The 22,883-nt window shown below is 30.2% G+C and overlaps 2 protein-coding genes and 1 long non-coding RNA gene across 3 annotated transcripts; all 3 read left to right on the top strand.

Moving 5' to 3' along the window:
- Positions 1 to 490: 490 nt before the first annotated feature.
- LOC139426594 (uncharacterized) lies at positions 491 to 9,790 on the top strand. Its single transcript, XM_071185899.1, has 4 exons — positions 491 to 495; positions 7,455 to 7,554; positions 7,784 to 7,899; positions 9,283 to 9,790. The coding sequence occupies exons 1-4, from the start codon at positions 491 to 493 to the stop codon at positions 9,788 to 9,790; spliced, it is 729 nt and encodes a 242-aa protein (XP_071042000.1).
- Positions 9,791 to 11,970: 2,180 nt separating this feature from the next.
- Positions 11,971 to 15,587, top strand: LOC139426396 (uncharacterized). Its single transcript, XR_011637667.1, has 3 exons — positions 11,971 to 12,058; positions 14,408 to 14,436; positions 15,453 to 15,587. It is a non-coding gene; the product is annotated as an uncharacterized lncRNA (long non-coding RNA).
- Positions 15,588 to 21,790: 6,203 nt separating this feature from the next.
- LOC139426593 (uncharacterized) lies at positions 21,791 to 22,375 on the top strand. The gene has a single exon (XM_071185898.1). It carries the CDS (start codon positions 21,791 to 21,793, stop codon positions 22,373 to 22,375), a length of 585 nt encoding a protein of 194 aa, XP_071041999.1.
- The last annotated feature ends 508 nt before the right edge of the window (positions 22,376 to 22,883 follow it).

Here is a 22,883-nt window from a genome sequence, read left to right as displayed (position 1 = left end):
CAACCACACTGTCGCTATGCAACCTCAAATATTGCGCATATGTCAGTCTCTCTACCAATAGATGGTGCAGCCATACACGCAGTTACGTGGCGCCCCATTACGTCTAATGCAAAGTTAGACGCACTGACCAGGTTTCATTTGAATGACCCTCATATATGGTGGAAAATACAATTATATTGCGCAATTTTAGTGTTGGATTGGCTTAAATTAGTTATTATTTTTTCTTTCATTGATTTATTTCTGTACTTATTAAAAACGAAGAGAAATCAAGCTTAGAAACTTATTTTAGTAAGAGTCAGAAATATTTTCTGAATGTGATATGAAACTACAGAATTTCAGTTAAAGAAGCTTACTAACCACAGTTTTTTTTTAAATTGGATTATTTATCTTTGCCATAAATAACTGAAATTTATTTTTATACTCGTAGTTACTTATTAAATTGTAATAGTAATCCGTAATTTCGCATTTAGTTCACACATAACAGTAAAACATGAAGTAAGTAAAATAAAATGTCTAAATAAGTATAGAATAAGGCTGAGAATGAAATTCAAAAATCTGCGAATCCATGAATGAGCAAATAAATTAATAAATGAACGAGTCAGTGGATAATGAATCATTAAACTGAATCGATGTATCAAAACAGTGAATAACACTAATCAACAGTGAATCGATGTATCAAAAATAAATTAGAGTATTAAAAAACGGATCAAGTAAAGGAAACAGAAATTTAATGAAACTAATTATCAGTGAGAGGATGAAAGCGAGGAAAGATGAATAAAATTACTTGTAGGAAAATAAAACGGCGAATTACTGAATTAGAGCATTGAAGAAAAAATGAATCGGAGAGAAGCGAATCAGTTGTGGGGAGAGTAGTTACAGACCATGTCAACCGTCATCTATGAAAAGGTACCCCGACATTGAGTCGAGTTAACATGTCTTATATACTAGTGAATTGTATTGAAATTTTGTAGTGGTAGATACGCTACACAGTAATCAGTGATTCTTTGAACTTTTAGTCGCTTGAACTCCTAGTCGCTCTATTTTATTGATTCATTAATGTGTTAATTCTCTTTCATTTTCGTTTACATATTTATCGATTCAATAATTCGCTCACCTGTTAAATCACGATGATTAAGTCTCTGATGAATTGATACATGCATTCACTTATTTATCAATTCACTAAGTCAAATATTCGCTAATTTATTGATCCGCTGATAATCATTGATTTACTACTTTACTAATTCTCTGTTTCATAAACTTGCTCATTCATTGTGTCTATGATTGATTCACAAATTTATTGCTTCAGAGATACGAATTAGTGTTCCGTTTATTTTTCTACGCTTAAATTATTAATAAATTTTTATCAACAATTATAAATTTAAATTCTCAAAATGCGATAGTTCTTAAGTTCAAATTTTATTTTTCAAAAAAAAGAAAACATATACTTTTTTACTGAAAGTAATATTAAAAAAATATATATAATGAGAAACATATATATAATGCAAGCTGGAGCTTATATTTAAAAAGAAAAAAATTAAGAATTGCTATTATCTACATCAACGTTCGGGAATTCATTAATATCATGGACCCACAAGTTGATAATTCAGTCAAAATCCGCTATAGTGAACACGGTTTATAGTGAACTCCCGGATATAGTGATCGAAATATTCGCTTCCGCCCCTTGCTACACACGCATAATGTCATTTTTTTGTGGATATAGAGAATTAAACACAGAAGGAAAATTTGATGTTATGAGCTTTTTTTCGTCTTATTTTCTTCATTTTTTTGTAATAACTTTGAGTTTTCTACTTCAAAATAAATACATATACCGATTTTTAAAAACCATCTATAGCATGGAATAAGCATTTTTCCTTGTTTGCTTCATTATTGAATGGGTTCAGCATTCAAAGAAGCCGTCATCTTCCAGTATCTGGGCAAATATTTCTAGTCAAAGCCGTTGTATTTGCTAAGCGATTGGATGAGACTTACTTTTATGGACTCGAATGTCTAGTTAGCGGAATAATATAGCGGAATATGTCTAAAAGCGGAATAATATAAATTCAGGAAAAATTATCAGAGAGTCGGGAATTGTTTCAATATCCGCGATGCTGAAAAAAAAAATTTTTTTTTTTGGTACGCAAGAAGAAGAAGAATAAAAAATAAAAATGAACGTAGTAACAAAAACAGATTTTTGTTACTACCTATTATTTTTCAGTCATTTTTGCATTTCATTCCATGGGTCATTTATTTAAATAATGNGTTTTTTTACATGTCAAAGTTCAAAAACTGCGAAATCCTGCACAAAGTAGCCCCGAATGACGGTACGCAAGAAGAAGAAGAATAAAAAATAAAAATGAACGTAGTAACAAAAACAGATTTTTGTTACTACGTATTATTTTTCAGTCATTTTTGTATTTCATTCTATAGGTCATTTTTTTAAATAACGCGTAATAAAAGGGGGATTTGAATCATTAAATAAAATGGTTATGGTTAAGTTCCGGTTATAGTAAACCGAAATTTTGGTCCCTTGAAGGTTCACAATAGTGGGGTTTGTCTGTATAAATTTTCATTCTTTTTTAATGTAGTGACAGTTAGTTCATCCAGATAAGAGTTCTTGTCCAAAATGAAAATTGTTTTGGAAGTCTTATTTTTTGTATGAAGCTTTAATTTTATTGATGATGAACGATAATTTGTATGATGGTTAAGCGTTAATAAATATATTCTAAGAAATAATAACATGTGTCAAAGTTAATTGTCATTATTGTATTTGTTTGTTTCCTTTGCTAATTATCGCAATTATTACTTTCATGTTTAGAAACACTTTGAGAAAAATAAACGTAACTTCAGAGAGGGAGTCATATAGAGAGGAAATGTAAGTTCATTTAATTTATTTCATCTTTCTTAGAGATTTACTTGAATTTGTGTAATCATTTTTATTACAGACGCACTATAAGATTCTATGTAAAATCTTTATTATCAGATACAGCTTTATTGTTTTTATGTGACTGTTCGCAATTGCGTGTATCAATGGGTTATCATTGTAATGCAATACGTTAAAAATAAATACAAATGGGAAGTATATAAAAAATCTCCCGGATTAAAACCCATCACATGCATGTTTAACTATAAAAGTATTGCCTATAAACTTGTGCAAATCATGTCATTATTAAAACACTACTAATCATTTGGTTGAATTATTATGGTATACTAATATAATGCGATAAATATTCTATATTTATATAATACATCGTCTAATTTATTCAATCCTCGAATTTATATTGTCTAATGTCACCAATTGATACACGAATGTAAACAAGTGCAAACAGGTTTCTGTCGTGTAAAAAACAATACAGCTGTATAGTATCAACTGATAATTAAGATTTTACATGGAATCTTAAAGGGTGTCTAATAATTTTGCCAGAGACGGTACATTAATATCAAATTTGCATCAATTATATTTTTATATCAACACTAATTGTGGAACTTAGATTCGGAATGAAGGACAAAAAATTTGCAAATTGTTATCACTGTACATCGATCCAAAACTTTGTTTACTGAACTTCTTTCTAAACATTGCTAATTGAAGGAGACAGGTGAGTTTGTAAATCTGGTTCAATTGCGTGCTTGCAAAAGTGGACATATTTCTAAATGCATTAATATGACCCAAAGCTCAAAATGCGTGTCTAGACGCAGCTCGAAATGTGTTTTTGGAAAAATGGACGCAGATCAACAGAAGCTATTAAGCAGTGATCCTAGTTTTGAAGCCGTTCTATAACACTGCTAAGAGAATTTTATGCTTTTAATATCCATATATATTAAATTTAGTTTTAATATCCATCCATTATCACTGCTTTCAGATATGGGCCCTAAAATCGCTTTTAATATTGGACCAAGAATTATTTTTCTTATCTAGAAGTAATATTACGACATCCAATTATGAAGATCTATGGGAGGCCTAGATAGAAATGAATTTGGTACATTGTTGAAGGCCATTCTAGGACCAATTGAGAAAAAATCTAGATATCCCAATGTTTATCCAATAATATAAGACCAAAAGGCTCCTACACAGAAAATGATATTGGTCCATTGTTGAAAGCTATTCTAGGACCAAAATCACGAAATATAGACACCCACATATTGTTTAGATACTGTAGGTCTTTAAGGTATTTATCTAAAATTCATTATAGTTTCAATGTTCAAGCATCGAAATTAAATAGGCGGTTTGAAGAATTAATCATCACTGCTTGGGATCCACGAATCACATGAAGACCATTCAGTTGAAAAAGATCGATTAATTAGGAATAATTTTTATAAATTTTTTTATTGAAATTCATGTTTAAAAAGCGGATATATATATATATATATATCTCCGTCATTGAATAACTGACCCATATTGGTTTACGGCTACTATCGTTCAATTCCGTAGCCTTGTGATTTTGAACCAATCCAGAAGACAAGGAAACTCCTGGATCGGTATTGATTTGTAATGGGAACATGGAGGACTTTGCATCACGACAGAATTAACGCGCACTATTTACTACGCTGGGAGTCTTCTGTCAGCGGGGATCGAACCCACGGGCCCAGTGCCTTACCAAACAGGCAATCCCGTAGCATATTATTAGCCATTTTATTGAGAACATCAAACCCCGATCAAAGTTATTCAAGGTGGTCCGTTTTATTTTTGACTTACTGTGCACACGTAAATAGTGCGTCCTATGATATATAGATATGATTATTGGAATTCATACTCTTATCACATGTTTTGAATATTTCGATATTTATTGCTGGGTAATTATGATTACCTGCAATCCTATATTTCGTTTATTTGTAATTATAGTTGCATGCTCAATTTCATATTTTAGTTAATTGTAATCATGATTATTTGATTCTTTAGATGATTACAAATAACCACGACTCTTTGTAATCAGAGATCACGTTATTTGTAATCATAATTCTCCGTAATTGTGATTACAGGCTATCCAGGTTGTTAAGAGGCAAACTGCAGCAATATCTTTGAAAATTTTAATATTGTCTGCGACTATAATGATAGTCAATTTTACGCTCTCACCATTTGTCGTGTGAGAACATACAATTCGTAAAGGGGGACAAAGTAGAATTGGTGAACATAAATTCGCCGTCGGCGCAGTATATCGCAAGCACAAGCTGTAGCTGGCATAATTCACCGCAAGCACAACTCGTTGTAACAAGTAAATTTTTTTTTGTTGCTGAAATGCATATATTGGGGAAGACAATACACTAGCATTGCTTACTAAATCCTAAAGAGGAGCAAAATAATTTAGTGAAAAAGATGTTGCTTTAAAATACCTTTTTATTAACATTTATCTTGGCTAAGCAAAATATTTGCATGAGTCGTACATATTTGTCGCAAAAAACTATAATACTCGAAATTGTTATTCAAGTTTTATTTTATAAGCTTTATTCATACTTTAAAACTTATTGTTAGTAATTATTTATTTTTTATTTAATTTAATTTAATTTAAATTCAGTTTTTGCAGCGGTATTTTTGTGAATTTAAAGAAAAAAAGTAACTAAATTTAGCTATCACATACAAAATTCTTACAACAGACATTAGGGGGAGATCTCTATTTTTGACCTGCCATTTACGCAGTCAGGGTTGCCTCCCCCCTTTTGGACGATTTTTTGAAATCTCGCCAAGTGGGCGATTATTACTTGAAATAAAGTCGCTTCTTTATTAATCAAATTCATTAAAATATTTTTAATAAATTAAAATAAAAAATAGCTTACTTTGAGGAGCCAGATCTACCATAAACCTAGTTTAGCGAGATTTCGAAAAGGATTCTAAGATCCACTCAGCAATTAGGCAGTGGTTATTAATGTAAACTATGAATATTAAATCTAGCATACGTTTCGTACAATTTATAAAATATGCAAAAACTTAGCAAAAAAACATATGCAAAAAAACTTAGTGCTGTTAAAATGTATTTTCAGTTTTATACAATCCATACTTTTTGGCCAAACAAAACTTTGAACAAAAAGGCCTAGTTAGCAAATTAGGAAATAAAATATTATTATTTTAGAGGAGATCAACAGAATTACAATTTATGATGTTCTGATGGGTCTTTATTTGAAGTTTTTTCGAATAAATTTCGCTATCATACCAACCCAGGTCTCTTGCCGACAAACAAAATAGTTACCAAGAAAAAAGAACGTACCTTTTTTTATATTTAATTTTTTGTAAAAATATATAAACGCTTCCTTATTTATGCGCGTTTACAAAATGCACAAAGCTCAAATTGTGTGTTCAAATGTTTTTTGCCTGACTGTAGAAGCTGAAACTGTGGAAGGCAAAAAATAATTAAACGATGAATTTAATTAGGTACACTATTTACATTAGTTTCGGGAGAAATGAAAAACTAAACAAATACTTTACAATACGTTACATTAATTATTTTTATTATTTTTTTTAATTTCAAAACAGTAAACATAGTAGTCATGGAAAGTTTTCAATAAGAAACGATACTGTTACTTAAAGTTCTTATTATTCGTGCATTATATTAGAACAGGGATGATTGTGAGCTCAGAAATCCTGAAACTTTCTCGAGTAAAGTCCTTAATGAATCATTTCAAAAAATTTATATCTTCATAAATTTTAATCATTGATATTTTCAAAACAAGAAATTCTAAATAAATTATACACAGCATAATTTAAATGCATAATTATTTATAAAATTACTTTTATCTCTAATCACATTTATTATTCCACCAGAAAAAATATTAAGAAATGAAAGAGATACCAAGTATAAATTCTAGTTCTAATATCTTTAAATAAAATATACAAGAATCTTTATACATAAATGTCATCGATGATTTCTTGAAACTTCTGGACCTTGGATTTCTGGAAACTTCCGGATCGTGGTTTGCAAAAAATCCGGAAATCCAGCTATTTTTTTCCCCAGCATAATCATCTCTGTTAGAATGAAACAGATAAAATTAAAATTCAGATCTATTATTACTGTATAATAACCCTTGAACCCTACTACGTCGAATGAGTGCTCATCACTCCCATGCAAATTTCGAGATCTTACTCTCTCTTTTGAACTAATTAACTCTCCGCCTTCCCTACAGCATTTTGAGGCTTAAAGTGGAAACGTATGTTACTTTTTTAGCACTATCGCTACTAATACATTTTATTCCAACCATTATAATTAATGCGGTTTCTCAAATTAAACTTATTAACTTTACCAAACTTCTAATTTTTTTTTTGAGAAAGTTTTATTTTTACTGTTCGCAAATTTAACAATTTATCTTTTTGTATGTTTTATAACATCTTCAATTGAATGTGTTAGATGTTATAGTAAATGAATGTCTCATTGATTTGTTCTTACAACTAAAATATGAGTAAATGATAGCAATATTTATTTTTAATGTCATCTCATCTTTCATTGAGACAAATAAATTTTCTTCTTTTACAGCTCTTTTAAAAGACATAGCAACCGCTATGCAATGATTAACAGGCGAAGAGGCCAGGTTGAAAATGAAGCAGAAATTGAAGAGGATTCTCCCCAACGAAACGTAGGGGCATTTTAAAATACTATGTTCAATTATTTTCTGCTTAATTAATTTTAATAAATATTCATAACCTGCGATGAACAGGGTGATTGAGAGAAATGTGTTTAATTCATACAGTAAGATGATTTAAACAAAAATTTCAGTTTATATCGCTTTGTGATTAAATTATTACTTTCTGTTTTTGTTCTGTAAATTTAAAATGTTTCATCCAAAAAGTCTTTTTTTTTCTTAGAACGCTGCTCTCATGGAAGAAATAAAAAGAATAAAGGAAGACCATGAAAAAGAAGTGAGAGAACTTCTAGATAAAATCTCTGCTTATGAGCGAATTTTGCAAACAAAAAGAAGCAGGTAAGAAATATTCTGAAGTGTTGGAAAGTATGATACGTTTAAAAAATAAATATTGCTTGCTTGTTTATATATATATATATATATATATATATATAAATTTTTTGAGTGCTCCTCACACTATTGTATTAATTTATTTTGCTTTAGCTTTATTGATACAATATCAGAAAGCACTCTGTTTTACGGATATAATCGTGTGGGCTGATGAAAAGATTATATCTTTTTTTTCCGGTTTTTTTTAAATAAAATTTCATCCTTTTTTTTAAACTGTTGTTTGTTATTTTTTTACTTATTATTCCCCTCTTTTTTTCATATGTCTTTAATTTTTCTTTCTTTTATTCTTCATTTTGAACTATATATATATACAGTCAAACCCCGCTATAGTGAACCTTCAAGGGACCGAAATTTCGGTTCACTCTAACCTGGAGTTCATTGTATCCGTTACGCAGGCAATTTCACTAATGGTTCCCAAACTCCTCCCTTTTATTACATTATATTCATATAAATGACTGAAAAATATTATGTAGTAGCAAAAAATGTGTTATTTTTCATCACTCTTCGTCTTGCGTACAAATAAAAATTAGTAATCTTTAGCTGATGAGCAATCCTCAACATCAGANTTGCTACCGTATTGTGGTTCGAAGCAAAGATACCGATTATAAGGTTCGATACCAAACCGATTTTTCCGCGTATATAGTATCGCCTTAATTAATATTAAAATAATAATTATAGTTCTTTATAAAGCAGATTTAATAATTTATATTATATTATGTTATGTTATATTTTGTCATATTATATCATGGCATGTTACATTACAATACATTATATTATATTATAATATATTATAATATAATATAATATAATAATATATAATATAATATAATATAATATGTGTATTTGTATTGAAATGTTTATGAATTTAATACAGGTTCTAAGGGAGACTGCTATTTAGATATTCAAAACATACTGTTTGGTTATCTTTTAATATTTAAATGCATATTAAAGTACGGTAACAAAAGTTTGAAACACTTGAATCTAATAGAAGTTTAAAAATCTTTTATCCTTAAGAGACTTTTTTAATACAATTCTCATAAGTAAATAAATTAAAAAGAAAGTTGTTTACACAGTATTAAGAGTACACAGTATTCTAACCAATCAGTAGTCAAAAGTTGGAAAGAGCAAAGAATAAAACCATTTGGAACACTGAATTATGTTTCTTTGTCGTTCGGAATCGCCATTAATATTCTTGTTTAAAAAGAAATTATTGATCGCACCTATCCTATTCGGTTTATTTGTAACATTTTATTTTTAAAGCGAAACGTATTTCAATTTGATCTGTTACTTAATTCAAATATTATCAATCAGTTGTTAATTTTTGGTTTGTAGCTTGAAATGCCATGCATCAACACAAACTGATGAGAATGAAGAAGCTGCAACAAGTGGGAGTCTTACAGAAATATCTTCCTCGCCCAATACAACAGAGAGGAACAGTGATTGTGACGTTGTTCTGGATGATGTTCTGGATGATGTTGTTCTGGATGATCCTGAGGAACCTTGCGAGTCACGTTCGCAAATATCTTCCTCGCCCAATACAACAGAGAGGAACATGGATTGTGACGTTGTTTTGGATGATGTTGTTCTGGATGATCCTGAGGAACCTCGCGAGTCACGTTCGCAAATATCGTCCTCGCCCAATACAACAGAGAGGAACAGTGATTGTGACGTTGTTCTGGATGATGTTGTTCTGGATGATCCTGAGGAACCTTGCGAGTCAGGTTCGCAAATATCTTCCTCGCCCAATACAACAGAGAGGAACATGGATTGTGACGTTGTTTTGGATGATGTTGTTCTGGATGATCCTGAGGAACCTCGCGAGTCACGTTCGCAAAGTTAGTAATTTTTCCATTTTATTTTCTTTATTTTTATAGCAATTTATTTTTATCATTGAAAAAAGTTACTCTTTATTTTGTTAAAATAAATCGAAAACTGAAGTCCTTTTTTTTTAAGGACTTCGACATCCAGTTCTTCGCATGAGTATTTTTAAGAGATAATATAAAGAGATAATTTGCTTTCTTTTAGCTCAAACTCATTTTCAATTCCATTTTTATATTTTAGCGATATACAGACATTATAAAGAGTCATTTTTATCTGCGGATTATTCTTTATTTTGAAATATCACACTGACCATCGTAAAATAATGCATCCTGAAGAGAACTTTTACGAACCAATCAACGAAATCTAACGCGCTTCAGTACTGCTGTAAGAACGCGCAATAAGAGACCTCTATATTTACACTTCTAGCATCGATTTGTGCCTTTATTTTCGTATTTTGCAACCTCGTAACTTTTTACGAACATATTTTAAACCTTACTTGAAAGATTCTGGAACGTGTAAGTTCATTTGAATTTGCTTCTCGCTTTAAAGATACAATCTATATTTTGTTCTTTATTTTTCTCACGTTTTATTTTCTACTTTCTGCATTATATCTTTTATTTCGTATCTTAATTCATATTTTCCGTTTCGATTCAATTTTAAGGGGTGTTCTTCCCACTGCTGTATTGTTATATTTTGCTATGGCTACACTATTAGAAAACACTCCTTTTTGCGGATATAATCGTGCGAGCTGATGACGAGATTTCATCTTTTCATTAATTTGTTTTATAACTTTTTTAGATAGTTTTTTTTTAAAATATGTTTAAAAACGTCTTATTTTAATATTTTTTCTTCTCTTCTCATTCATCTTATATAATTTTCTATGTTCTCTCGTTTTTTTTCAAACTTATTTTATGAGTTCTGTATACTTGCATATGCGCAGTAAATAAAACCTATTATTTTTCTTAATTTTCTTTTTTATTCTTCTTATTTTTCTTCGTCTTTCTCTCTTTTTAAAAACTGAATTCATGTCTTGAAGGGTGGCAAAATGAAAGAATTTCTTATTTAATTGTCTCGCTTCTTTGCCTAAGACAGCCTCGTTGCCAACATGTATCCATTTGATGTTTGGTCCAATCGTTTATGTACATTGTGCGTAATTTCTGTTGGATTATTTTAAGGGAGATTCTTCAAGTCCTTAAAGGTGCCTCTTGGATGGCAATTGATCCTCGTATTTATGTCACATTCAGGGTATCTGCTACATTTTGGATTTTAAAACTCATGAATTTCCCAGAATAATTCCAAGAACTTTTCATGACTTAACGAAGTTACTGTTTTCTCCGACAAAAACAAATAATAAATTTAAAAAGCATTATAATAACATTCATTGAAATGATAGGTATAACCAAAACTGTTATACTCTGCATCTTCATATTTATTGATTTTAAATTTGNAAAAAAAAAAAAAAAAAACAGAGTAAGGAAAGAATTAGCAATAAAATAGCTGAAAAAATAATAGCTGAGTAATTTTTTTTCTCCATTTTTTCTGCAGAATTATATTCTAAAGATACTTTTCTTGTTCATCAGAAAGGAAAGAAATACTCCTGATTTTTCTGTTCTCATTTCGGAATTTAAAAAATTTGCCAATGACTGGCTCGCTTCAGCTAGAATTTTAAATTGAAAAAATAAAATAAATAAATAATAATAATTCTGAAATCACAGAAGTTTAAAAGATACTTAGCTCTAGAAATGATGTTTTTACTTTCATTTTTTGAAATAACATGATGAAAACATTTTATATTTTAATAAAATGTAACTCTGAGTGGGGATTTTGCTACAATTTCAGAAATTCGGAACACCATTAAATAAGGGTGGAGGGGATTCCATTTTAAAAATAAAATTTTTCGGCGACCTTAATCCATGACTTTCCATGATTTTTCTAAAACAAATTGTTAAAATCATGACAAATTTTGTTCAATACCGAAATTCATGACTTCCTATGATTTTTCATGACTTTCCAAGTGCGCGGATACTCTGCACATTTTATTACCTTATTCTTCATAATGATACACGGCATTTTAATAATACTTATATTTTTAATCAACAAATCGTATTTTTACTAATACTTAACATCTGGTTCCCTAATTTTTAAAAACACTTTTTTCGCGCTTAACATCTTGAATACCAAACTTCTGTTTCTTTTTTCTATAGGTATCTCACAAATCATGAGAAGACTTGCGGACCCCAGTTCATTAAACCTAGGACTTGGTGGCAATCGATACCACCCCTACACTGTAAGTAGTTTTCCTATCATTTTTATCATTATATATTTTGAGAAATATATATATATATATATATATATACAGGGTGACTCAGTTAAGCGTTTCAGAGCTTCTAAGAGGGGTAGGGGGCATCCTGACGACTCGAAATCATACAGCAATGTGGGGTCGGAAATGCTTTCCTGAAGCGGTGACGTACACAGAAACACCATAAAGAAAAGAGACCGTAAGTGAAAAATCGCTATAATAATACATAGAAAAAATTATATGGCCTCCTCGGTCACCCGACCTATCATGTCTTGATTTCTGGAGTCATATGAAAACACTGGTTTATGACACCCCTGTTGATAATGCAGGTTGCACGAATCGCAGTAGCTGCTTGCGAGATATGCCTGGAGTATTGCAGAATGTTCGAATGTCCATGCGCCGGAGATGTACGTGTCCATACGTGTCCATGCGTGCACATTGTAGCCGGTGACAGAAACTTCGAATACTTACCTTGGCCCATGTACTATATAATTTTTTCAATGTATTATTATAGCGATTTTTCACTTACGGTCCCTTTTCTTTATGGTGCTTCTGTGTACGTCACCGCTCCAGGAAAGCATTTCCGACCCCACATTGCTGTATGATTTTGAGTCGTCAGGATGCCCCCTACCCCTCTTAGAAGTTCTGAAACGCTTAACTGAGACACCCTGTATATNGCTATTTAAATGACTAAATCAAACGGTATTTAAAATCAATTGTCAGTTTTTATTGCTCTATATCATTTAAAAAATATATGAATTAAAAATCGTGTTCAAGTATATTTATAAAATGTTTGAGAAATTTACTTTTATCTAGCATAATGCATACTTTTGAGAAATGTTTACATGGCCAAAAATCGTTTAATTTTTTAAGTTAAAATTTTATTTAAAAATTTAATATAAAATTATTGTTTGCTTTCGAAAACCTAAAGAAATTGTGTTTTACAGATATTAGAACAAAATTTTAAATTGAACTTAAGTAACTAAACTGTTATAAACTACTTTTTAGCACAGCTAAGTACATTCTAACTTATAAAACAATAATGTTACGCTGAAGTAAGTTAAAATAACATAAAAATAAATATTCATACTTGTCTTAGTTTTATGGCTAAATTCCTAACGATGTTTTGCTTCTCGTGATAGACATTTCGCTTGTATTTTTCACTGGTTATTCAAAATATTATTCAGAAAAAGTAGTCATGACTAATGAATTTATTCATCAATCATTATTCAAAAATATGCATAAATTTGCCTAATGAATGATGAATAATGACTAAATTTTCATATGAATAAATTTATTTTGAATAAATTTAGGCATGAATAAAATTTTCGTGAATGATACCCATCAATGGTTGGAAGTGATTAAGAGTATAAGAGAGTGCTTTAGAACAATTGTCGAGTTTTTTCTGATCTTTATTTTGAATTATTATCCCCAAGACAAATTATGCGAATGCACTTGTTTCCGTTCGTGTATCAATTGTTTAACATTGTAATGCAATACGTTAAAAATAAATACAAATAGGAAGTATATAAAACATTCTCCTGAATAAAAACCCGTTACATGTATGCTTTAATATAAAAGTATTGCATCTAAACTTGTGCAGCAGATATCATTATTAAAAAACTACAGTGTGTCTAATAATTTGGTCTAGTTATTATAATATATTAGTATAATACCTTATGTAAAAAATATTCTAATTTATACAATAGATAGTCTTGTTTATCCAATCCCCGAATTTATGTTATATATCGTCGAATTTAACCAATTGATGCACTAAGTAAACGAGTACAAACCGGTTTCAGTCGCGTAAAGCTGTATAGAGTATCACCTGATAATTAAGATTTCACATAGAATCTTATAATGCTTCTAATAAATTGGCCAGGGACTGTGTATGATACGAAACATGAGTCAAAAGAACTAACAGTTCAGCAGTTATAAGTTTTTTCCCCCCTAAATGAAATTATTCGATAAAATGCAATGTTTTGTATGGAAAAAAAACTCACATAACTTCTGAATTATCCATTTTATAGATTAAATGGGTTTAATTTCATTCAGTTCAGCGTAAAAAAATTATAATAAATGAAATAATAAATTAAGTAGTAATAAATGCAATAATATCACACAATGAGCGATGTTTTTCTTGCTTTCTTGTAGCTATCTGATATATATTTGATGTATATGCAATGTTAGATGCTTAACGATAAAATCCAAATTTTTTTTAGATGAAACATGTTTTTTTTCTTTACTGAAAAATGAATTTGGCTCATTTTTACATGAAACTTTCTTTTCATAAGATAAATAATCTCAATTGTTAATGAATGCTCATTTCTGTTGCAGCAATACCCATCGCCGCAGAATCCATCCGGGTAAGTCAAAGCGTCTTTTTATCTATAAATGCTATTATCACATGTTAAACTAATATTTATGAGCTTTATATATTCAGCAACAATATAAAATCTTCATTTTATTTATGACACTTCATTCCCTACTCTATCATAAATTCTTCAACATTTTTTTTTTATATTGGTCAAATTTTTCACACAATTCAATATCTTGCTTCCCATAACATAGTACAGTCAAACTCCGCTATTGTGAACCTTCAATGGATCAAAATTTCGGTTCACTGTAACTGGAACTTCACTGTAACCATTCCCCCAAACGATTTTTGCTAATGGTTCCGAACACCTCCCTTTTATTACACATTATTTAAATAAATGACCAATAGAATGAAATGCAAAAATGACTGAAAAATAATGCTTGGTAACAAAAATTTGTTCACTTTTATTTCTTATTACCCTTCATCTTGCTTACAAAAATTTCTTGTTTTAAATTTTAGCTGTTAAGCAATCTTTAACATCAAATATAGAAACACTTCTCGACTCTCCGATAATTTCTCCTGAACTTGTCTAACCAGCCGTTCGAGCACATAAAAGTAGTTTCACCCAATCGCTTAGCAAATTCATCGGCTTTGACTTGAAGCATTTGTGGCCAGACACTGGAAGAGTGCGGCTTCTTTCAATGCTGAACCTATTCAATAATGAAGCAGACAAGAAAAACTTATGCTTATTGCTACGTTCCATGCTATATGATGGTTTTCGAAATCGGTATATGTATTTATTGTGAAGTAGACATTTCAAAATTATTACAAAAAAAAATGAAGAAAATAAGACAGAAAAAAATTCAACTTCCCTTCTGTGTTTGGTTCACTATATCCACAAAAAATAACATTATACGTGTGTAGCAAGACACAGGAGCGAACATTTCGTTTACTGTATCCGGGAGTTCACAATAAACCGTGTGCACTGTAGCGGGGTTTGACTGTATAAATATACAAAACAAAAATTTATTGAAATTTAAGTATTTTTTTTTATCTTTAATACAGAGAGTATCGATCTCCAGATATTGTTTACCTAAGACTAGCAGATGTTCAACCAGTTGTGGTTCCACCAGTAAGTTATGTTTCATTATTATTAATTTTTATTGCTTAACAAATATTTCAACATGTATTCATTCAGAAGAGATCTCAGTTAAAAACAAAACTTACATTTTTTCTAATTTAAAAAGTTTGCTTTTTGAAATGAGTAATGAAACGTTTTATTTGAGTTTTAAGCCATTCTCTATTTTTGCAACTGTTTTCAACCTTTTGGCCGATTCCTTGATTATCCCGATGTATATATTGGAAATATTTATAATATCCCGACTATACTCGGGCATACCAGATTTCGTCAATATGTTTTGTTTCATCACGTTCATATTCGGCCGGAAGAAAAACGAAAAATAATAATAATCTGCTGTGACTGGTAGTTTGCCAACATTTGTTTGGAAGTTTTACTATTTGTGGGACTGCAGATGTGTTTTGTACCATTGTATATACGATGGCAGATGAATTTGCATAAAAAAAATTAGTAAACAAAATGACATTTGCAAGCGAAAGTAAAAGTAACGCAGATTACGAAGAGGTAAACATATGCAAAGTATGACAATATTTAACTTTTTTAATTTGCCCGAGATCATTTGGGGTAGTAAACTGAAAGTAAATACAAACACACAAAAAATTACACATAAAATACATTAGGTTACACATAAAAAATTTTGAATTTCAACTTAGAACTTGTGTTTACATTATGTACATTATGTTTTGCTTTAGTTCCCTGTATTTATTAATGAAATTTAAAAAAAATTTTAAATTTTTTTTTTTAAATTTTAAATTTCAGCACGTGACATATAGTTCAGTAAAATTTGATTTTTTTCTTCGGAAAAATCAGTACCCAGGACTTTTATCAAATTCCATTATGGTTCCCGCTTCTCCTCAGTTTATAAAATCGGTTCTAAAATAACTCAACAACAAATATCTCGACTTATGTTTTTTCCACTTTTATCTTGTCCTAATTATGTAATTTTTATAAAAGATTAACTATTTAAACACATTTTGATTCTTGATTTTAATTTAAATCTATTTTTGAAGTGTTTTTCTTAAAGGTCAATAGTTTTCAACATTCGCATTTAAAAAAAAACAACCGAGCATGACATAATAGTGGGATGTGGCTAAAAATTATTATATTTGTTATCAAATAATTAAAGAGGAACAATAATTACCGATACCTTTAACTAACAGTGCAATTCTAAAAAAATTATTAACTAAAAGTAATTTTTTTTTTCAAAATACATTAAATTTTTTTTAAATAAATAAATAAAATAAAAAACTTCGAAATGATAAACACATTCATTAAAACTACTGAAAATATTATCTGAAAAATAATTTTCATCATTACTTACCGAAACAATCAGTGGCTTTAAGCATTGCATTATTAGAACAAGATTAATTAATTAATTTTTTTTCTTCAAATTATTATTAAAATATTAATAATAACACATAATACTATTTAAAAATTTCTATGTGGCTCATATAGCGACAAGACTGGAAACTTATTCAGCCCTAAATAGTCATCATATTTAATTATTTCGTATTACATTTTCANGTGTACATGGGACAACTGAAGATGCTTAAATAATCACGCTGTTGAATACATCAGTTACCAACGTGGAACCTGAAAGTGGTGAGTTCATTGATACGGACTGACCGTAGGCGGATAGGGAATCATAAACATGTCTATCATTGCAACGCGTCAATAGTTAAACATCATGTGGATGACACATCAGAGTTTTTTTGTTTTCTCAACAACCGTTGTTTAAAGCTAAATAGGATTGCTTACTGCAAAAAATTTGTATGAAAGAAAGTGTTCTTAGAAAAAAAATTCCACGGTTGATAGCAAATAGTCATTTTTTATTTTGAAAAAACAATTAGAATGTTTGTATGAAGCAATTCCATGTGTTGCGTCGCTTTCCTGCTGCCAACGTTATTTCATATTAAAAAGATTGCTTTATAACCCCATTTTAACTTTTTTAATGGATACTTTGATTAACTTCTTTTCTCTTTATTGATTAAGTTCTCTTCTCTGGAGTGGCAATTCTAATGATGAAATATTTGTTTTAAATGAATGTATTGTTTTATAGAGACGCTCACTAAGAATATCTTCAGCTGTGGAACATTATACTCCAGAAACTAGGGGGCTAGATCTACTCAGAGAAAGGTAACTTTTTTTAAAAATATCGAATGTACGTTAGTTACCACTTCTTCAGAGCTCAAATTTAAGAAAAAGCAAGTTATTTTAGCAAAAATTATTTACTTTTCAGAAGAAGAGCTGAGTCTGAAAGAAGAAGAATAAGGAGGTATCGATAGAGAGTGAGTTTTTATTCTCTGTCATAAAATATTTAAAATCGAATTGTATTGTGAGTAATAGTTTTACTAAAAATTGCTCGTTAGGATGAAATAATCGCAAAGTTAACTGGAATAGCTGATTTTTTTTAATCGCTATCATCATGTTAAACCTTCTGCGTAGTTCCAAAACTACGAAGCTTTTTCTCTCCATTGTTAACGCTCCAATACAGGACATAACATACCAACAATCAAATGAGTGTATCACGAAAGAATAACAATCGTGTTCACCATCAGCGGGGTAATTTCCACTTCATGGTTACCACTCATTCTTTTACCATAAGTCTGCTTCGATTGATTAAGTTTGTTAACGATAGCAATTGATTAAGAATACGAGCGCTTATATTGTTAACACGTTGAATGCCATGGGGTTCACTGGTGACCAACACTGAGTTTGTTCGCAGCGCCACGGGGGTCACCGGTGACAGACGATTTATTCATTAAAAACACATCATTCGAGTAAAGTTTTAATGCTTTTAGTTTTTTTTATTTTATTATCGTTGCTAAAATAGTTTGAAGAAATTAGTGCAATACATACCGAGAAAATCATTTTGGCCAGACGGGCAAGCCATGTAAAATTAGCGTGGCATTCAACGTGTTGAAGAAGGCTGACATTCGATGACAATCGTTAAGAATATTAACGCCCAATTGTTAAAAACGTAAAAGATTTACCATATTCGCCAAATTGTGAATTTTTGAACAGATTTTATTTTTAAGTTTTTGAAGGAATGAGACTGTTTATTTTTTTTTTAATCGTAGACGGTATGATCAGTTGAAGGTTTTGGTTTATATCGGCGATATAAACCAAACCAACCTAATGTCATCCTTAGCATTCTGCATTTTAATTTTGTCGCAGTTTACAAAGATTTTTTGCGTGCATAGGTTAACCATAGAAAAAAGTCTTATTGTAATCAAAATTTTGCTGAAATTTTGGCTCTTTGATTAAGCAAATAGTGAATAATATAGAAATTCCTGTCAGAGTTAGGGAACCCAAGTTAAAGCTCTCTGGTCTAAATTAAAGAATGACTTTTATGCATTTTATATGATAATTTAATTTTTGTCTAAAATGCAGGATTAAGAAGTAAATTTTTTTCATGGGGTACTTGCATACCTTTTTTCCTTATAAAATTCATAATTTTTTTTAAATTAAAAGTTAAGTAAAAAAAATAAAATTATAAATTAAAAGCAATTTAAAACAATTTTGCAATGCTTTTTTTAAATTTTCACAATATCTTTATGAGCTATATTTGTATAAACTAGAGATACAAAACTTTTAAGAGGAATTTGTTTCTTCACTGTGCAGGAATACGTATAATTTATAAGTTGTTACAAGTAAAAAAGAAGTAAACTGTATTTTTTTTCAACTTTTAATTCCTACTTCACAATTAGTTTATATTGTGAGCATTTGTTATAAAAGAAATTCTAAAATAAACAAATTTTTTGCAGTGATTCTGGACCATTGATGACGATTTACATTGATGCATAGTCCACGAGCCCGGCCTACATATACAAAGCTTACGAACATAGCCAACGAACTATGATGTGCCTCAAAAGCAGTTAAGATTTATCTGTATTTTAATCCTTTAAGAAAATAATAATTAAAAAATAGCCCAGGATTTTTTATGCTGAGTGCAGAATCACCCAAAAAGAATATTTTTTGAATTCCACGAAATGGTATAACCTTATAAAAGAAACTTGCATTTCAGAAATATTGAGATGCATTACTGTGTTAACGAGAACTATTGCTGCTTCGAATTCATTAACCTGAAATCAAAAAAATTTCAAAAGTCAACTGAGCATATTACCTAGTTGAATGGGAATAAATGCATAGTCCCTTAATCAAAGTTTTTTAGAGTAGTGAGGGGAAAAAAACAAAAAGACAAAAATAATTGGGATAAAATTTATTAAAAAATCGAAATTCTCTCATGTGCAATCTCATCCTATCTAAGTCATTGATAACCATTGCATTTACTTCAAAATTTGTTTGAAGCAATCATCCTATGTTCTTTGCAGCAATAGGCATCACAATCGCGCCCCAGTGTCTTTGAAGTTTAAGAGAGAGGCATATTAAAAAAAGAATAATTTCTAGAGACCCAGAAATATTTTCAGTCCTTGCAATCCCCTAACATAGCACCTTTGGAAGAAAAAAAATTTGCTTAAAAAAAATAGTAGTTCTGTTTTTCATAGTTTTAGGTCGGAACTTCTTCAACTTCATCATTTCCTTTCTAATCATTCTGTCAATTTAAAGTATAATTATATAATTTGTTTAACTTTATAAATGTGTATTAAACATACTTTAATCCACCTTCGTGTATAAAAAATCACCGAAAAAATTTAGAGGGTTTATAAAATCCTGACATTCACTATACAGTTCTTTCGCAAAAAAAATTACGTAGTGTTTGTGCTAATACACTTTTAGAAAAAAGCAATTAAATAAAACAGTTTTAAGGAAAGGAAAATTTCTCTTTATACTGAGTTTGATATCTTTTCTGTTCTTAAAAGTAAAAATGTGGAAAAGACAATAATTAGATGCAATCGTAGAATTTAGAATTGAAGGAAATAAAAGAGTTGAAAACTTATCGAAATAATTAGAGATTAATAGTTATTCAGGTTACTTTTCAGCGTGTATTTAATTTTTCTTTATATCAACTTGAAACAGAGTTAGGTACAGTGTCCGTCAAGTATTAAAACCGATAGATTATTAAATAAGTGCAGCTTATTAAAATTAAATCTGCCAGATCCGTATTGATACATTATCAAAATATGCCAAAGCTATCCTTTAATGTAATCATTATCACCGCTTTCTAAAATCAAATCGTTGTAAAAGCGTTTGTATAATTCTATCCCCTACGAACAAGGAGAAAGAAATATATAGATTCAATTTGGACTTCTTAGGTAAATTAAAGGGGGTGACGATAGTTTGAAACAGAGAGTGTGATTGTTTAGGAGTTTTAAAAAAAATTACCATCATTAATTTTAGTTAAGGTAAATCTATTTTCAATAGATGACGAAAAAGGTATAGTTTTAAATACACTTAACAGCAAAATAAATAAATAAAATAAGGTTGAAAAACGTTTAATTTTAAACTTTACTAGGCAATTAATTCTATTTTATAATCTTCTGTAAATTATTAATATAATTCATGTTTAATGCGATAAATGTCAATACAGAAATGCAGCAAATAATTTAACTTTTCATGCCTTGTAAAGATGAATTTCTTTGAATCTTTTTTTTTCTTAAATGTGTCTAGCTTATGGATTTAGCAACTTTATAAAATCAAATGTTTCAATGGACGGTTGACTTCCACAGAATGCTTAAATGTTATTTATACACATTTCCATTTCAGTCCTACAGATTAATACACTTTTTATTACAATAATAAGGAAACAAACAATTGGAAGAAGGTTTAAAAAAGTGTTGTTCGTTAAATCGGAATTTGCATAGGAATACTTTAACAACAAACTTAATTAAATTATCTATTTTAAATGAACAATTTGTATTTATATCAGGGTCTTAGCAACAGCCACACATTTTTGGAGAACAAAGCTATGCAGATTACATGCCATTCTAGTTAGATCATCAAAGAAAAGTATGAATGTTTATGCATCGTAATAAATGCTATTTATTTTACAAGGTTTAAATTTATCAAAAGTGGATCCCTTTTCGTATACAGCTTGCTTCAAAGTTATTTTTTTTAATACATCATTGACTTTCTAAAAAAAACTATGTAGAAAAAGCATACACAATTTCGATAAGATCGGTGAATTATTTTTTGAGAAATCCCTGTCGCTAGGATACATTTTTGTAAGGCGGTCTTCGAAAATCAGTTTGCAAACCAACGGACCGCATTTTTCGATGAAAATTACGCGTAATTCGGCTATCACTATTGCGTGTCTCTTTTTGAATTCTAGAAATCCTAGTGCCACGCTTATGAGGACACAGAGATGAACAACTGCAGTATTTATCTGGCTGAGCTCCTTGCGATACAGACAGCGCTCCAATGGCTTAAAAACCAGGGTTCTCCAATGGCAAGCATTTACACAGATTCCCTTTCTTCACTTATGAGCCTGGAGGACCCACGTAAACACCTCAAACTTATAGAAGAAACCAAAGCCACGTGGAGTAGCAACTATAATATAAATTGGATTAAAGCACACTCAGGCATTGAAGGGAGCGAAGAGGCCGTCTGGGTTGCTAAGGAAGCCACTAAGCTTGGCCAGATTGATTTTGAGATCCCGGGTGAAAAATGCGAAATTAAATCTTATATTAAGAACATTACTTTTCACCACTGGAGAGATGACTGGAGGTCTAGTGACAAGGGAAGACAAACCTATAAATTTTTTAAAGACCCAAGCATAAAGCGCCTGCAGGCCAATTTTTATTTAAACCAACTCCTTAATGGCCACGGAGTGTTCGGGACCTATCAACAAAAATTTTTCAAAAAATCAGCTTCATGCAATTACTGTGGAGTGAGACAGGACATTGATCATCTAATCAAGCACTGTCCAAGATTCGTGGAACCCACATGAATAATTGCGAAGAGGAACATCAATTCTTCGCTATATTGACCTGCAGGAAAATTGTGACTCAAATTATTAAACAAACCCTCGAGGACATTCTAGCCCCAGATCAACTGACCCCAGTCATAAACCAACAATCGAGCATGTCATCGTAAATTTTTACTAATCAACTTTTAGCCTTACATTTTGAATTTTAAATCTACTTTTGATTTTAGACTTCATAGACTTTTAGTCAGACTTTTACTTTTAGACATTTACTATTTGGACTTTTAGCTTTCATTGATTTTAGTTTTGAGATTTTTTTTTTATCGCTTATTTCCTTATTATTATAGTCATTTAATTCTCGATATTTACACCGGCGCTATTGGGTTTCATTGCCTTTAACATATGTTTTTAATTGTCAAGTGTTATTGTTAATCCACTTTTAACTGATCACCACCACTGTCATTTGGCAAAATTTTACTGTAATTTTAGTTTTTAGAGAAATTTTATTGCAATAATTTTACTTTTATCTCCG

Source organism: Parasteatoda tepidariorum, chromosome 9, assembly GCF_043381705.1.
Source record: "Parasteatoda tepidariorum isolate YZ-2023 chromosome 9, CAS_Ptep_4.0, whole genome shotgun sequence".
NCBI lineage: Eukaryota > Metazoa > Arthropoda > Arachnida > Araneae > Theridiidae > Parasteatoda > Parasteatoda tepidariorum.
The sequence above is the reverse complement of the archived record's forward strand: the minus strand, read 5'-3'. Positions and strand labels throughout refer to the sequence as shown.

Bases quoted from the DNA above. Each gene is read 5' to 3' on its own strand.
- LOC139426593 (XM_071185898.1), top strand. From the start codon at position 21,791: ATGAACAACTGCAGTATTTATCTGGCTGAGCTCCTTGCGATACAGACA.
- LOC139426594 (XM_071185899.1), top strand. The intron at 7,555-7,783 runs GTAGGGGCATTT...TTTTTTTCTTAG, and splicing joins AGGATTCTCCCCAACGAAAC to AACGCTGCTCTCATGGAAGA. The intron at 7,900-9,282 runs GTAAGAAATATT...TTTGGTTTGTAG, and splicing joins TTGCAAACAAAAAGAAGCAG to CTTGAAATGCCATGCATCAA.